Source organism: Cydia pomonella, chromosome 14, assembly GCF_033807575.1.
Source record: "Cydia pomonella isolate Wapato2018A chromosome 14, ilCydPomo1, whole genome shotgun sequence".
Taxonomy (NCBI): domain Eukaryota; kingdom Metazoa; phylum Arthropoda; class Insecta; order Lepidoptera; family Tortricidae; genus Cydia; species Cydia pomonella.
Window position 1 is genome coordinate 1,460,660 of NC_084716.1, and position 17,862 is coordinate 1,478,521.

Below are 17,862 nucleotides of genomic sequence, written 5' to 3' on the forward strand. Positions count from 1 at the left end.
AGAAACGGTGGTGAATGGAATTTACAGAGGTACAGTTTACAGTGATGTCAAAAAAAGAAAAGATCGAGAAACAAAAAGTTAAAACAAACATAAATTATTTTTACCTTTAGTAACAAACAAAAAAATCTCCGTAAATTAAGATTTATAATATAATAACACGAAACGTGTCATGTGTATAAGTGTGTGTGTGCGTGTGTGTGTGTGTGTGTGTGTGTGTGTGTGTGTGTGTGTGTGTGTGTGTGTGTGTGTGTGTGGTTATTGTTAGTAAGTTTATTTAATATGGTATCTTGATTATAATACACATTTCTATCCAAAGTACGTTAATAAACAGTAGCTACCTGATCAATTTATTATGTACCCCAAGACTGCTAATAACTGCGATGACATTTTCAGTAAGACTAATTGATACAATTCAATTGTTCGCGCAAAAAATATTTCCTTCCATTAATTGCTTACATATCTAAACCAATCGACCACCTGCCGTTGTGGACAGTACTAATATAAATAATAACTAACCAATGATGGGACTTATAGCTTTGCAATAAGGGTTACATTTTGTCAGTTAACTGTTTACGCCAAGTTTTTAATGGCGGGACTTGTCACCGTCAACGTAGATATATTTACGGCCGAGATAGCATCGCTGCGCCTGCGCCTGTGTCCAGAGCGCCTACCGCAAAAAACGAAAATCGAAATTTCGTTAGCTACCTCTCTGTTGCGCGAATATGGAAGAGAGACAGCTAAGGAAATTACGATTTTCGTTTTTCGCGGTAGGCCCTCTAGGGGTTAGCATTGTGCGGATTGTTAGCCAGGGGATTGTTCGCTGCAACAGAGTAAGTAACTATATGGAGCCTATTGTTAAATGAAGGAATGGCTTGAAGACCTAATGGGAGGTTTGGGCACTGGCATATTTTTTTGCTATTTGTCTCGATTCGGCGCTGTTTTAGAATAGATAGGCTTTCTGAAATCTACATTTACTTGGACAGCGCAGAATCGAATCGAATTTCAGACTCTGGTCTAGAAACGCCTTATTTAGGACTATTTGGCCTCCACTCGCTTGTCTAAAAACTAAATAACGGCTGAAGATTGCACGACTCAAATGACTCTATTTGCATTGGGTTTATTATATTATATATATACAAGGTGCCCGTGAGCATTGCGAGAGATTTTAACGGTGCATTCCTGATAATATTTAGAAACTAAAATGTCATATAAAATTTTCTGGATTTGGCCTAGTTTCAGAGATAATTAAATGTTTTTCGAAATCATTCTTTCGCCATAAATCGGTACATAACACATTTTTGACTGCGGTATTGCCACTTTGAGGTCTAGTCTGGACATAAAAAAATGTATTCCAGAGGGGTAGCCTCTCTCGATATATGAACGTAGATTAAGTAACTACAAAATATCAGTAACAAAACTTGCCAAACCAAATATGCATCTACCCAAAATTATCTTGAGTAGATTTCTTTTTAACAATATACCACCCGTAGTTCACATTAGTAGTTCTATTTTTAAATGTATTTTTATTATTGGGAGCATAAAAGTATTGTACCTATTGTTATCTATACCCCACAATCACAATAAATTAGAGTAGGTAGGCGTCTCAGATAGCTAATGCAGTACGATTAATCAAAACTCCAGAAAAGCGAGATAAATCAGGCAGGTATGAAAAACCCTCCATTGCGCACGTGCTGTTTCGCATGCTCCCGCGCCGACCACGGTTTAGGCATCAACAGTATTTTAACTTGATGCTAGGGATGGTGGCTGAGCAGTAAGACAAGTGGCTTCCAAACTAGGGATTAATTTGAATTCTGACTTGTGCAAATAAGTTTCAAAGAAACTGAGTACCAATTGCTTTTCGGCGAAGGAAAATTATCGTAAGAAAACCCATGAGCATCTGCGAATTAATTCAAAGACATCTCTCTCAGACAGACTCTATAGCAGTAAATAACTTCCTAAGTATATGTAGTTTTAACTGTATGGTTCAATGAAGGAGGTCCATACCCTGTACAGCAGGGACTTCTGAGCTAAAGCTGACGAAACCGACGAAATATAATTGTGATCTTAATGAATCAATTAGGATCCCAATTATATTCATTTCAATCTTCATTACGAGCTAAGCAACTAAGCTGTATGCAACTTATGCCGCCTGTTGTTTAACCCTTCTTAATGTGCTGTATTCTTTGTATTGGTTCTGTATCGAGGTGCAATAAAGAGTATTTGTGTTGTATGTAAACATTGTAAACGCAGTTGAACTTAGCTCTTGTAGAAAAACTTTAAAATGGGTTCAACAAGATTAATTGTCTATGAGTGGTGTACGGTTTATATTTACACTGTACCGATGGCATGACCAGCAGCCGTTAGCAGCACTGTTCCGATTCGTTCCCTAACCGTGGCTGTTCATTATCTCCTGGTGTTATTGATTGTAACGGATACCGCATACAATGTTTGCATGCATCTAGATCATGCTCCAAATGGTGATTTGTGTATGTAAACAATTGGAATAATAACGAAACATTTCTTACTATGAAAACCAGCTTCGGATAAGGTCAAGTTTGACAGGTAATTGAGAAAGTTGGTGGCGCATTGAAAATTCCTATTGGGCAAGCCGCCAAAAGATTTTCCTGTCTTTTCTTGAATATTTGCATGATATGATACTCAACTTCCTCCAATAAAGCAAGGCGAATCTAGCTCTATGAACACTACGCCACTGCCAGGGTGATAAGTAGGGAGTGCTCCCGGTACTGGTTTCCTATACATATACAGTACCGGAATCGGGAATTCCCGGTTCTCGCCATACAAACTCAGTACCGGGAGGAGCATTCGCTAGTGATAAGCTAATTTCCCGAAACTAATATACTCGTAGCTCTAATTCGCGTTCTCTAACTGTGGCTATTCAATCTTCTGTTGTTATTGATTGCGCTGCACGAGTCGAGCTATGTTGCGCATGTTCACATGCATAAAGATCATGTTTCAAATCAAGCCATGTTGTACCATTGTACGCTACATGTAAACAATAGGGATAAAAACTGACAATTTGAAAGTATAACTTTAACTAGGCCCCCTTTAAAGTAAACTTTGACAGACCTTTTTGTAGATAGGAGGGTTTTAAATTTCATTTCACATAGATGGATTATGATTTAGATTTGTTTATTTCACGATGAAAAATTACACTATAAATTTGGTAAATTCGTGAAGTATGTTCATCTTCTCATCATGGTCGTCAAACATTATATTATAAATAATAATATTAATTATTAAATTTTTGCTATGATTAAAACACAGAGCACCCATAAGAGCCAACTGGCGTAACTTGTCACCTTTGTTTAAGAGGGAACTATACCACCTGATCGTCCATAAAAAAAGGGAAAACGTTTCGCCACTTCTAAATATTTTCCATTTTCATGATTTTTTAGTATGTTATCGAAACACCGAAAAACTATGAAATAACAAAAAAAAAAGTGTTTTACAAGCTTTTATTTAGTTTCACCTGTCCCGTTGTCTGTCGGTTTGTGATCAAATCTTGCAAGTTAAATTTGATCTACTTCCCGGTTTCCGATTGAGCTGAAATTTTGCATGCATGCATATGTAAGTCGGGTGACAATGCATTATTATGGTACCATCGAGCTGATCTGATGATGGAGACAGGAGGTGGCCATAGGAACTCTGTGATAAAACAACGCAACCTAATTATGTTTGGGATTTTTAGAATTAGCTCGATGAGTATTAGTTGCCTGTCTAAAAAAAAGTACAGTCAGCGATAAAAGCTTGTAACAAAAATTAGATTTTTGCCAAAAACTTATTTAAAGCCTAAACCCTTATTTTACAAAATCCTGTCAATCATCTGCCAATGTGTTTTGTCTTAATCATTTCATAAAATCAACCACTTCAAGACAGATCGCAACTTGCGGAATCTACTAAGAGACGATCTTGAATAAATAAGCATTATGTCCATACCCCGGGATATGGCTATAATTCTTATTTTTTGGTGCAGGGATGAAAAAAACTGATATTATAAACATTTTAAGGGCATACTATGTATTTTTAATTCAAAGTTTGGTAACTTGTTGGCAATAAACAAACGGCCCGATTCGAAGAATGATTGAGATACGTATAAGATCTTGGAAAGATTTTTAAAAGATCGATAACTAAACGACATGTCAAAATTGACGTTTATTTCGATTCCGCTGTGATCCCAATAAGATCTATCTACGATATTTCTAACGTCATAGTGACATTGGTTGCCCGAATCGAGCTGCTTCTGTCAATTATACGACATAAACGATATCTAAATGAGAACTTATCTAAACCAGCAGGGCCAAGATGGTAGCTCTTAATCATTTGTCACCATGAATGTCACGTTCTAACAAGTATGTAAGCGCGAAAGTGACGGGCATAGTGACAAGTGATAAAAATGGAACCATGCTGCCACCGCAGAATTTATTGTTATCGTATCTCATTCTTCGAATCGAGCCGTAAGTTATACACTACATTCTTCCCGCACCCAAAACTCCCGTGGTATTATATCAACATGATCTGCAGTAATCCCCGCGTGAGGCGTATCTGCCGTGCTCTATCAAGCCTGGTGAGATCGTGAGCTCGAATATTGTGCTTCGGTAACTATGGGAACTTATTAGAAGGCACGTGGTAAGGGGTAAAGTCGCGGATGTGTGTGAAGTCCTGTGTATGTTCCGATTAGGGTAGATCATAACACATCATAATTTTTTATTTGTAACATTGCCCGTGATTTCGTCGGTTTGGGATGACTGATGATGATTATTATTGATAAAAACTATTCTACTTATGTCTTTCTTGGGCCTGAAAATATCTCCATACCAAATTCCATATTACCTAATCGGAAGTGGTAACAGAACAGACAGACTACTTTCACATTTATATTAATTGGTATGTATTTAATTCAAGGGAGCAATCCCTCGAATTGAAAGTGCACTTTTTTGAACCTAAGTTAATGAATGTTATAACCCAATTTAAAGCCAACTTCTTCGTCACTGAATTTTTCAATTTTTTTTTAGTTTTTGTACTTGTTGTTATTGTGCTTATTATCTTTTCTATGGCTATACGAAGTATACGGAGTTTAGACGGTATAACCCATTCATTATAAGCGTATTTAAAAACACTTGCAGATTTTCATCAAAAATCACCCTAATACAATCAACAACGAAAATCATTGCTAGCCTGCTCTTTTGTGATTTTGATGTAGTGTTTTTATTTATTTTCCTCCCTTCCCCTCATAGTTTCCGAATCGTAAACAAACAGCACTCGTATTAGGGCAGCAGCGCGAGATGAGCGGTTAATGCTATGCCATTCCAATAGCTCAAAGTAACCACTATACGAGGGCCGTTTATTGAATGCTGTAGACCACAGTTTTTGTAGGTTTGTAAATTTTTATGTTGGCGTTTTATTTCTACTCAGAACCACGAGCTCATTCTCTGTCTCCTAAAGACAAAAAAAGTGTTCCAAAATTTTCATACATTTTTCGTTCCTTCCATTTCGTTACCGTCATACAAATCTATGACAAATGGAAATAAACATCCTAGGACACTTTATCTCCTATTAGGATCGAAAGAGCTCATGATTCTGACGAATCTGGCATTTTGCGACGCTTGTGACCTAATCTGGCATTTTCCTACTCTGATGATTTAATTTTGGAATTCAGAAAGTCCGGTAGTTTTAGACTGTGATATTGCGAAACTGTTATTTTACGACTCTGGTACACACATAGCGCACATTAGTTAGCGCAGTTTTTTTAGTCGAGAATAGCGTGACATGTTTTGCTTTCATTTTTGTAACAAGGTTAGGTGAAATAGGTACAAAGTAAGTTAAAGTAGAGGTGTTCATTAAAATTCTTCATAAGTTAGTACTTATATGAGTAACATCCACGTTTTAGTTTAATATGTCCTAGTCTCACGGAAGCTTTGTTATTTAAATCTAGATCATTTTACACTGGCGCTGAACATGTAAAATATGCGCTTACACATCAATAGGAACACACAGAGGGTGGGCTTGACAAATTGCGTTACAATTGGACCGGACGTTTACACCCGACGCCCTTTATGGGGCCCTGGTAGGCAGAGAAAGGGATCTGCTGGGACCCATTATTTGAGAAGTTTTATTGCGATTCAAATGTGTATAAGACAAAACAAAGTTTAATTCGTATTTTGGCTATGAGAAAGCTTCTTTACCTTCTTTAATTTGTCTGTCTTTTGGACCGTACCTTACCGGGAAGACGTCCATCGAAATTAATTTCCAACGTCTAGCCTGTTATAAGACCATTTAAAAACTATAATCTATACAGGTTTCGCTAAGTACTGGCATTTTTGTCTCACCCATTACGAAACTAATCAACAACAATTATTTATCAACTTAAATAGTACCAAAAATTCATTCAATCACCAACCTACTTAAACCAATCACGCCTCCTAATAGACAACCCGATGAATGAATCCACGACCACTGCCAAAATACAATGAATCATTCGTACTCAATCCATCAATCTGTGTTGCACAATTCATACAATGGGCGCATTAGTGCAGTTAGATTGGATTTAGTCGGTTACAGAACGATGCAATTTCATTACATTACCGTGTTTGATCGATCGATTGTATTGCTTGTACTTTAGTAGTCCGCAATGTATCGAATTCGCATGCAAATTCTCGCATCATCTATTTGAGCATTATAGGGATGCATCTGCATTGTTGTTAGTTGTTACCCTCATGATTAGAGCTGGGGTACCGGAGGGATGTTTTGTTTATAATTGTCAGCTGAATTACAAAAGACTGGTCATGTTACACTTTGAATGGATATGGAGATGCTGTTTTGTTTGTCTATTTGGTACGAAAACAAGATAGAGGAACGCGTAGACGTGGCGATGAGTACCGGACATATTTAAATCCGCGCACAACTTCAAACTTTGGAAGAAACGTGAAATTAGTTTACCAGATTTTATGCGCATGATATGCATCAGGATTCAGGATATAGTTGCTGCCAATCCAATAATATCAATCTTAAGTGGTTTAAGAGAAGATAGAAGACTGGACAGACCAGAACATAACACCGACTCAATAATAGAAAAAAATTAAAATAGGAAATTAATTAAAATATTCGACTTCGCTCCGAGTTTTGTCTGTCCATGGTTAAGAACAATTAAATTCGAAAAACATTTTATAACGTCGTATTCCATTCTAAAATAAAGACATAAAACGTATTATAACGTTCAACATCTCCTCATTTTCTCAGAAACACAGAATTCCCGTCTTTCCCTGGGACTGTTTACTCTGTTAACTGACAGTACTTAAACTTTATTACCAAGACAATAAGGTCCACCAATTATGCGTTAAAAATGTTACAGTTCATACTAATCGAGACGTCGTGTCGTCGTAAAGGTGTCGTAAAGAGTTCGTTAGCGTTATTTATGTGCGCAATAACGGGCTTGGACAACGTCAAGTTTGGTCCCGTCATGTTCATGACAGGTATTGCAGGGCTGTTTGGTTGGACATGTCATTGTAAGTAGGTGACAATAAAGGTGAAAAAGTTATTATGGAAACTGAAATAGATGTCATACCTATCCTAAATAAAAAGTGACGGAGGCCTCCAGTGGTGAAGGCCGGATCGGACGGCTTCGTCACTTTGTCTTTAATCATCTATTTCAGTTTATAATTTATAGGTACATAGTAGTGTGACTACCTTAAAAACATAAATCAAAATATTTGATAAAATAATCAAAATATTGAATAAAATATTTTGTGATATTGAAACCCGTTTTTCTGCGGGTTAAGCACGGTCGCATATTTATCGCTTGTCACCATGCCTGTCACGTTCTAACAAGTATGTAAGTGCGAAAGTGACAGGCATAGTGACAGTTGATAAAAATACAACCATGTTGCCACTTTATCACGTCAGGGCGTTGAATACGACATACGACGTACTCTGCCTCAGTAGTTGACAAAGCAACTAAACTTTCATGCGAATTCTCGCACCGTCTATCAGACTTTCATTTGTGTACTTGGAAACGTTGATATATTATCCGTGAGAGGAATTCTTATGTTTCTTTCGAATGCTAATCTCTTTATATTGTTGTTACAGGTTCTAAAATACTGCGAGCACCTTCACGGAAAATGGTACTTCAGTGAGATCCGTGCCATCTTCTCGCGCCGCTACCTGCTGCAGAACGTAGCCATAGAAATGTTCCTCGCCAGCAGAAGTAAGTTACTGTAGTTACTAGAATACTGCGAACATTTACATAGAACATGGTACTTCAGCGAGATCCGTGCCATCTTCTCGCGCCGCTACCTGCTGCAGAATGTGGCCATCGAGATGTTCCTCGCCAGCAGAAGTAAGTCACTCTGCTTAAATGACTTTTGGTATTACAATTTTATACCTAGAGCATGGACGGATGGACGAGTCAATGACCCGCGACCATGATAAATATGTCCCGGGGGCTTAGCCAAGATAACACTCGTTGATTGGAAACGCCAATCGAAACTTAAATAATGTACGGAAATAGTCACATGAATTTTGGAAACATATTTCATGTCAATAGGTTCATTTTTACTTTTCGTTTGTCGTTGTACTTACGTACATATCTGTCCTTCCGGCCATGAAGTAACGATCCTGAAAAATATTTTAGTAGTTACGAGATGTAATCGTAAAAAAAACTGAACATTTTACTGCTCTTAACAAACATTATTTTTGCTCATATTTTAATATTAAGTTCCGGGTTGTGATATAAATCCTTTGCCATTTTTTTTATACTAACAAGCATACAGCCCGCCGTAAGCAGTCTCCGTAGCCTATGGACGCCTGCAACTCCACAGGAGCTACATGCGTGTTGCGGACAAAAACACTCCGAACCCTGGTTGAGCTCTGGCAACCTACCACCATTTGTGATTTATTTTTAATTACTGTATCTAATTCTCAATATGAATACATTCCGAAATAATTTCCACAGATTTAATAGAAACTATTTTTATTCGTGGCAAAAATATACTGATAAAATGTAGAACAAAAAGAAACTTATACATAACATTATATTACATGACACATATTAGCCACTTCACACTCACTTCACATTCACTTGTTAGTCATTTCACTTATTTTCACTATTTATTGTTTAATTCATAACTTCAACCAACCAACCGACACTAATTTTGCTTATCTCCTAGCTTTTTTGAATCGACTAACCTACGTGATACCTCTGTAGTGTAACATGTGTTTCTATCTCATTCCAGCATCAATATTCTTCGCATTCCCGGATCAAGCCACGGTGAAGAAGGTGATCAAAGCCCTGCCCCGCGTCGGCGTCGGCATCAAGTACGGCATCCCGCAGACCAGGTCAGTGCCTTATCATTTCTGCCACAGATCTATAATGTACAAGATTTCCTGTCAAATAACACAAGTGCGACGAAAATCGGGATGATGTCATTGGTCATTGGAAATATTTAATTCGATTATTTGCTTTTGTAACAATATATAGGATTATTAGTATTTCAAGTATACAGCTTTTCGTATTTTCGGTCGGACCTATCCTTACCTTCAAGTGACAATAAAAAGTGGTCAAGTCTTTAGGGTTCCATACCAAAAAGGTACAAAAGGAACCCTTATGGTGCGACTCTGTCCATCCGTCCGTCTGTTACATTGCTAAATATCTCGAGAACTACTTAAGCTGTTATTATGTTTGAACTATAAGCTTTATTTGAAATATCGCATTGTTATGAACAGCGATACCGCAGACATTTTTATATTATTTTAGTGAAAAATAATCGATTTATGAAGAACAATGTTCATGAATACTATCTTGGTTTTTTTAATTATCAAAAACATTCCCAAATTTAATTTGGAATTTTATCCCCATTGCGGTTTTTTATTCTTGCAATTCAGATCACACTAAAGACACCTTTTTTCAAAAAAAATAAAAAAAATTAATCAGTTCACATGACATAATAAAGAATTATACATATGTACTTACCTGAAAAACCAGCAAACATACAGTTTGCGCAAATTAGCCAACTGTACACAATAATGCTCGCCTTTGTACTACGGCATGAGTTCGCCTTTGTACTACACATTTAATTTCCATCTGATGTAATCAATATTTCTTTTTTCTCGTACAATACAGTCTTTACTTACACGAGATAACTGAAAGTTTGTACGGAACCCTCGATGCGCGACTTAAACGAACTCGCGCACCGAGGTTGCACCGGTTTTCTAATTTGTACTTCGCTTTTCACACCTCAGTTATCTTAAACCATAAACGTCATTCTAGATCTGTGATTTCTGTCACCCGGGCCCCTGTTTCATAACGCTGACAATTGTGAAATGTGGACTTTATTATAACTTATACGCTAGTTATTTAATAACCGACAAGCAGGACCGCCTTCGCCGTGTTTGTCAATCTTAAGTTTAGGTTTGTACTGTGATGTCTAATTAGGTATTCGGTATGTAAGAATTCTTCGATCACATGTTCAGCTAACAACTAAAGTGCGCGGACTTAATAGTTTGCACTAAACTGTCAGTCAGTCCAAGTAGGCCTTAAAGGCTCTTTTATTTACAAGTCCACATAACTCGTCCAGTGGCATACGTCACTTTTAGTTGTTGGAATTTTGATTCTATTTCAATTGATCAAATTTAAAATTTAAATGACGTAATCGTTCGGAGCCGACGACCTATCACTCGAAGTGTTTATAAGGGCATTTACAGTATTTAGCAATTTATTTGTATATGCACAACATCTGTCCATGGTAGTTACAGTGTATTGGATTCACAGGGTACATACAGTACCTTCATACTGCAACTCTTTAATGGGGAACTCTCTCAACGACTTGTTTGAAACAAAGGGTGAATACAATCTTTTTGTCTATAAATACAATTGCTTTACGACATCCTACCAAATACTATTAACGGTATATTTGACCCTAATCAGCCCTTTAACGAATTGATCAAGTGAGAAATTGATATAGCTTGTTACGCCATCTACACGATATGCCTGGAACTAAAAGGCTTTTTCGCCTCGCTCGTTCGATTCGTAGTTTCGAGTCAAGGTTCTTGAGTAGCTACTTATGCATTACGCCGATAGATGACTCTAGAAACTTCGTTTTATTTATCCGTGACACCGATGTACAAAAAAGTAATTTGGGTGTTTTACCTACTTTAAGTATGAATAAAGTTTAGAGAACGTGTGTACTTTCAAATGAGAGAAAATGAAACGGTCAAAATAAAACAACACATTTTTATTTGGACGTATGTCTACAACTTTCATCACAGTGAAAACTCACTACGTATCCAAACAAAACCATTACCCTCCTTGGTTTCAGCGGGGAAACAAATTACCCTGGACGCATAAAATCTTTGTACAAATTCAATAATTACTTAAAAATACTCATAAAATTAATAAAGTCGCTCCAGCTCTGAACTGGACTGGTAACATTTTCTTAAAACTAGACAAACAAGGTTAAGGTTACATTTAAATATCGTCACCGAGTACAAAACCTAGCCTATGGAATGTAATAGTTAAAATCACTCGAAATACCTATAATACTGATCACATAACATTAATAATGGTAAAATTGTTCATAAATTGGTAACTATTAGTGCTAAACTTTGAGTGCAAGCACCAAGTGGGCAGCAATCGCAAGGAGTTATTCATGATGGCCCGGGATTTTTTCACCATCTTTGTGAATCCATCGCGGGGCAAAGATTTCCTTATTTTTTTCTAAAGATACTGATGCACCAGCACTATGCCGCCTCTGCACCGGCCGCCCCTCCATTCCATAGTGCTTACCCACTTCAGGGTCTATCTCTTTCTTTTCTTCGTCGAATTGCTTCATAATTTCAGTTAAGGATTTCCCTTTTGTCTCTGGAAGGAACAACAAGCAGTATGACGCTCCCAACAGCGCGCAAAACGCAAACAAGTACAAAGTACCATTACTGGTTAATACATTCTCCAACTGAGGGTATGTTTTTATGTTGAAGAAGATTAAGACATATGCGCAGCAGGCCGTTGCCCCTGACATAACCCCTCTAATATCCTGAGGGTATAGTTCTCCTGACATTATCCAGGGGAGTTGGAGAAAACCAACCATACTAAATGATACGTGCAGAAGCACGCACACTAGTTTCAATAACGGAGGGCCATTTACAGTGTCACACACAGCTGCTCCCAGCATTGTCACTCCTAACAACAGCCCTGATGTTGCTGCTAGCGTTTTTCTTCTAAAGCTGTTGATTAAACAAGCACCCACTGCTCCCATGAATACTCGAACTCCGCCCACTATGATTGATGCCGTAAACGCATTGACACTAGTATCAACTGAGTGGAAGAAATCAACAGCATAATATAATATGACGTATATGCCAGACATTTCTTGGAACATGAAGAAGACTATCAGGAGACAGAATGGCTTCAACACGCTTCTTCGCTTGAATAGTGCAAGCTTCTGTCTGAAGGTCATACTATCGACTTTTCGGTCTTTAGTGAACTCCATTAACTCCTGCTGCGCTGTGCTATTGTTTTGTCTTAGCCAAAACATGGAGTTGTAGGCTTCTTTCATCTGTCCCTTGGAAGCCAGCCAGAGCGGTGATTCAGGAACGAAGTACATCAAAAAGGGAGTAAGTAAAGAGACTCCGGCGCATATAGCGGCGACTTTCCGCCAGTGCACGAAGGATCCGAGGGAGTAGATCACGAAAATGCCGGTGGACACCAGGCCCGGACCCAGCGCGCTGAGAACGCCCCGTTTTTCGGGGGTCGTGATCTCTGCCACGTAGATGTAGGAGGCTGTTGACATGCCTGGAAAATGAAAAAGGTTTTGGTTAAATATAAAAAGGAAATATAATGACATAGGTTCCAAGGGACGACGATACTCGCAGCTACCAAAATAGTAGTAGACACAATACTAACTTAGTCTGGATAGCTTCAGAGCATTTGACGTTAAATGATAAATTTAAAGCTCAATATAAGGTCGTGGTTATGCGAGGATCGACATGGTTCAATACAATACAAATACTCTTTATTGCACACATCAAAATAAGAAAATAGTACAGAGAAAGTAGAGGTTGTTTACCAGTATTCTTTTCGCTAAAAAGTGATCTCTTCCAGACTTCATCGGCTCCTAAATAGCGTTGGCTTGTGTTATAAACGGTAAAGATAAGAAATATCAGTGATGGACTCACCAATGGTAAAGCCGGTGATGAACCGGCCGACGCAGAGGAAGACGTAAGTCTCGGAGAACGCGATGACCAGCCACCCCACCAGGTTGGGGAGGACTATGGACTGAAGAAGTAACCGCCGACCGACGGCATCCACCATCATGCCACCGAGCAGCGCGCCGATTGGGTTGGAGATTACGCCCAAACTTGCTGGAAGAAGAAAGGAAGGGGTCAATAAATGAATTTAAAAGACTAATGGATGAAATGAAAGGAATTTATTCCGACCTTCCCAAAGTAATTTTCTGCAAATCCGATAGTAAAGATACAAGAGCAGAAATGAACAAGATACTGATGAGGTTTAAGATTTCTATAAGTGTTGCTGTTGATTAGTGGATTTTTAATACCTCACTAATCTTTAGCAGATGCTCACTTCAATGAAAAAGATTTTTCTTCGATGTTTGATGACATTTTATATTGAATATTAGTTAAAATTTTGAAAATCACCGATCATTTTTCTTTGACATTTTGTCATGTGCAATAAAATTGTATTATTTCTAGCACTCGTGACTCGTTATGCTCATTAGTTATCTTGTCTCACAGATTATTACTAGATTACCTATTACTTAGGCACTTTTTAAAACCGATTTCACTTAATACAAACAAGATATCGCAGAACAAAAGAACCACAAAATTGTGGTACAATTTCCCTTCTTGCGATAGCAACTGCAGTGCACCTTGACAATAGTTGTGCAAGACAATTAAAACATTTAATATTAACTATTGCGTTCCATTTTGGATTAGCAGCGGTCATGTAATTCAATTAATAGGTAATTTTTTTTGTTAATTTCATACACACATTTCGTTTCATAAACACATTTTCACAAACATAGCTAAAACTATTGGGAGTGTTCTTTTTCAATCGTCGATTATCAAAGACAATTTATTGTACTTATGGGTAGTTTCTTAGTTCGCTGTTGATTTACGTTGCGTTGATCATTCCGTCAATTATGGTTTTAAGAAAATTCCACAGAAATTAAAGGATGCTCTCAATTTGGCAATAGAAAATTACGATCCCCATATAAAAATATGATAAGTTTCTGAAAATTTTCCACATGGATATTTGGCTATTTTGGAAAGTTTCCGACGGCACAATCAGACTTAGTCGCACATTTATTTATTTTTCTTTGTCAAAACAATTCAAAGTGAGTCATGTTACTAAATAATTTTATCAGAAAATCTTAAGTTTTGGAGTTCGTACTTGTTTTTGGACCTTTAGATAGCCATATCTGGTAATCATTACAAACTATTAAATCGATATATTTTTATCCCCAATACGTGACTGACACTAAAGTGCAGAGCTTAGCAACCTTCCCCCTCACTATCAGGCAGCAGGAGTGCAGAACAAATTATATCTATAAACACTACTATCAGTTTGCACAAAACTCGCAAATGTTGACTTTTCCATACGGAATTTCACAACAGTAAGAAAGTAGTAAGATTAAGATTAGGTTGGTCAAGTGCATGTATTATCTACAAGTGTTTACTAAAATAAACTAATCCGATACGAGTATATATGACAGATGCATGTCATTGATTATTATAATCTGGCGGGATGTCTTTTATTACGCTGAAACGTATGGTAATCGGCTTTCACGGCGATAAGTTATAAATAAAGTAATAAATAAATAAAGTGTTGGTTAAGACTCAAGTCCTTTAAGTCTTCTGCTGTAAGACTCGACTCAGTTTTTCAGACTCTAGTCATTAAGTCGAAACTTGAGTCCTTATCGAGATCTAATACTCTCAAATGATGTACAAAAGTTTTCTAAAAGGCATTGTCTCCACATTAAATTCATGGGTTATGCGAAAAATATTTAAAAAAATCAATTTTCCTTTGTGTTACTCGTAGATAAAACCTATGAAATTTTTGACGAAGTCTAAGTATTTGAAGACTCAAGTCCTTTTAAATTGCACTTAAAAAACTCAATAAAGAACTCGACTCGGGAAAAGGACTCGGATGTTTTCCAAGCGCAGAGTCGCATAATAACGATGGAGTGATTCAAATTTAGACTTGAACGACTCGTGTTTTATATCGGTGTTGTTTATCGTTTAACTTGATCAATAGTATCGACCGTGAACTAAACTTTCCGCGGTTAAATAAAACCGTGTGAGTTATTAATAGTAACGAATACAATGCGATCATTGGGATGATGTTTATACAAAACAGACACGCGTATATCTGTTTCACACGCAATGTGCGCGGGGAACGGCGTGTATTGTTTGTGTGCTTATATTATTGTATACTCGAGGGAAATTTGGCACGAAGCGCGGGCCGAAATAAACCTAGCGGTCCGTGGCAAATGAGTTCGTTCACTATTTCTTTGGCTTATTATTGTGTGGAGTTGTGAAAAACGATTTTGTCTAGATTATTTGGGTCTTCTATACAGGGTGCTCGCGAGGAACCCATATAACTTTACCAGCATATAGCTGAGGTCGTAATATTTAAAAAACATTATATAAACATAGGTCGAAATTAGATTTTTAACTTTTTTAACTTTTCATACAAATTAAATAAATTATTTTTGGTTCACCAGTAACACAATGCCTTAGGACGAGCTGGCAACGTTTGTTATTGTCTCTATCTCTTTTCACTAGAACGGCAAGTAAGTCACATAGACATTTCTTGTCAAACAAATTATTTCAAACCAGAATGTACATAATGTGCAATCGGATCTCTTTACCTATGTATGATTTACTTATTTAAGGCTTGCCACACACTAGTATTTCCGCCCGCAGGATTATGATAATTATGAATATTATGATCAACCACCGGCGATTTAAATCGTAGTTGTACAGTCGACGTCAAAAATATGTTTACAATTTTTCACCTTATTTCTTTGTATTTAGGTTCAAAAGTGTAAACATATTTTCAATCTGTAAGTCAATATCTGGCAGTGTTGTCAGTAGATACATATCACTAGAACTAAGTACCTATTGCATGGATCCAAAAGTTAAAAATATCGCACTGTGAAAATAAATGTTTTAAGTACGCATTAAAATTATTACCAGTCTATTATTGTCGATACGTAAATAATTTTAGTAATATTTTATCAATCTTCATGGATTATGATACATACTGGCCACTTGGAAATTTCCTTCGAGTGTGTTTTATAAGTACTTTAAATAATGACATCAGTCACATGAACGATGGGTGACATTGTTGGTATTGATTCTAATATCAATATGATGTCTCACGTTTATAACATTTATTTAAACAGTGCGACGAATAATAATTTTCCTAATAATTGGACAAATCGTGCGGTTTAACTTAGACGGCAGACTTTTTAATCAGTGGAAAGGAGAGTAAATTGGTTTTTTAGTGCTGCTCAGTGAAAAACGTATTAAGGATGCTGTAATAGAAAATACTGCGAGTACTAATACTGAAGCAGTATCTAGTTGAGTGGTTACGGATTCACGGATTCTACGAAGTGCACGTAGACGAACAAGCTGGTAGAATGAGAAGGGTACCTATTGCAATTCCTGACAGTGATCATACTTTTTTGTTTGTAGGGTAATAAATAAATAATCTTATTAAAATTTGTGTTACTTTATTTCTTTAATACAATCAAACAATAATGGTATAGGTAATAAAAACACTTCGAACTGTTTATTTAGTTTCATGTGTAGTTTTCACGATTTAAACTGAATAGGTGTCCAATTTTTACCCGAAGTAGCAAAAACTTAGCTTCGTTGTTCTGCCATCATAAGAAATCAATCGATCATTAAGAAATATGCATTCTTATGAATAAATACGTGTCACTTCAAAATAAAACTAAGACGGTTAAATTTATCAATTCTTGGGCGTTAAGTAATTTTGTTTATCAATACTTCACTAATACCATTGTTTTAGTCGTGGACTTAACAAAAGCAATGATCATTGATCATACTTTGGATTAAGTGATAGAATTTTAAGATTCTACGTATTTATTTTCAATGACACATGTCGATGATAGTGACAGGAACGAGCTTCTGCAATTTACGTCAGACAGATAATGTGATGCGGTCTTGCAACGTCGCTATCCTAAAGGTGCATTATACTGGATTTTTTCTTAAATAAAAAATATTAATTACTCGCAAACTAAGCCGAATCCAGTTTACTTTATATGACATTTTATTTTCTAAAGATGGTCAAGAACATGGTGGTAAAGTTATATGGGTTCCTCGCGAGCACCCTGTATATTATTATCACATATCACATATCTGTCTATGGTGTTTAACTGATGCACTCTAGTTATTAGGATAGATTTCACTAGTTCAATGACAATTCTTGCGGTGTATAGAGATTTACAGGCGTATTCTGATTTTAATACCAGGCCCTAAGGTTGACTGGTAGAGAATGCCTCATGGCATTAAGTTCACCTTTTGTACATTAAGTTTGTCTTTTGTGCAATAAAGTTTTAAATAAATAAATAAATAATAAATTATCGTATGTCTTTCCCATCACGGAACAATGGTGTTCCGGACCTTTGGGAGGCGTACGCGGAGCCGAAGCCAACATGTAGATGCCCTTTTGACACTTTAATGAAATGTAAGGGGTACACCTAGCGGATGTTGCCCTTGCCCGTGTCATGGGACGCACGCAGAGGCAGCACCCGCCAGGGTGTAAGGACTATTTCAGGGTTGATGGAATCTAAAATGAACTGG

General features: G+C 37.0%; 2 protein-coding genes across 18 annotated transcripts in view; one reads left to right on the plus strand and one right to left on the minus strand.

Annotated features, from left to right (window-relative positions):
* The window catches only part of LOC133524685 (neurobeachin), a 963,862-nt gene that overhangs the window by 874,409 nt on the left and 71,591 nt on the right, over positions 1-17,862 (plus strand). For all 16 annotated transcript variants that reach the window (XM_061860799.1, XM_061860801.1, XM_061860790.1 and 13 more), the window contains 2 exons: positions 8,104-8,221; positions 9,249-9,351. In XM_061860799.1, the coding sequence (XP_061716783.1) occupies positions 8,104-8,221; positions 9,249-9,351 (221 nt within the window). The remainder of the gene's footprint in view (positions 1-8,103; positions 8,222-9,248; positions 9,352-17,862) is intronic.
* Positions 11,232-17,862, minus strand: part of LOC133524691 (facilitated trehalose transporter Tret1-2 homolog) — a 58,624-nt gene continuing 51,993 nt past the window's right edge. For both annotated transcript variants that reach the window (XM_061860815.1, XM_061860816.1), the window contains exons 4-5: positions 13,186-13,371; positions 11,232-12,802 (exon numbers count right to left, since the gene is read on the minus strand). In XM_061860815.1, coding sequence (XP_061716799.1) covers positions 11,655-12,802; positions 13,186-13,371 — 1,334 coding nt within the window. In that variant the 3' untranslated portion in view covers positions 11,232-11,654. The remainder of the gene's footprint in view (positions 12,803-13,185; positions 13,372-17,862) is intronic.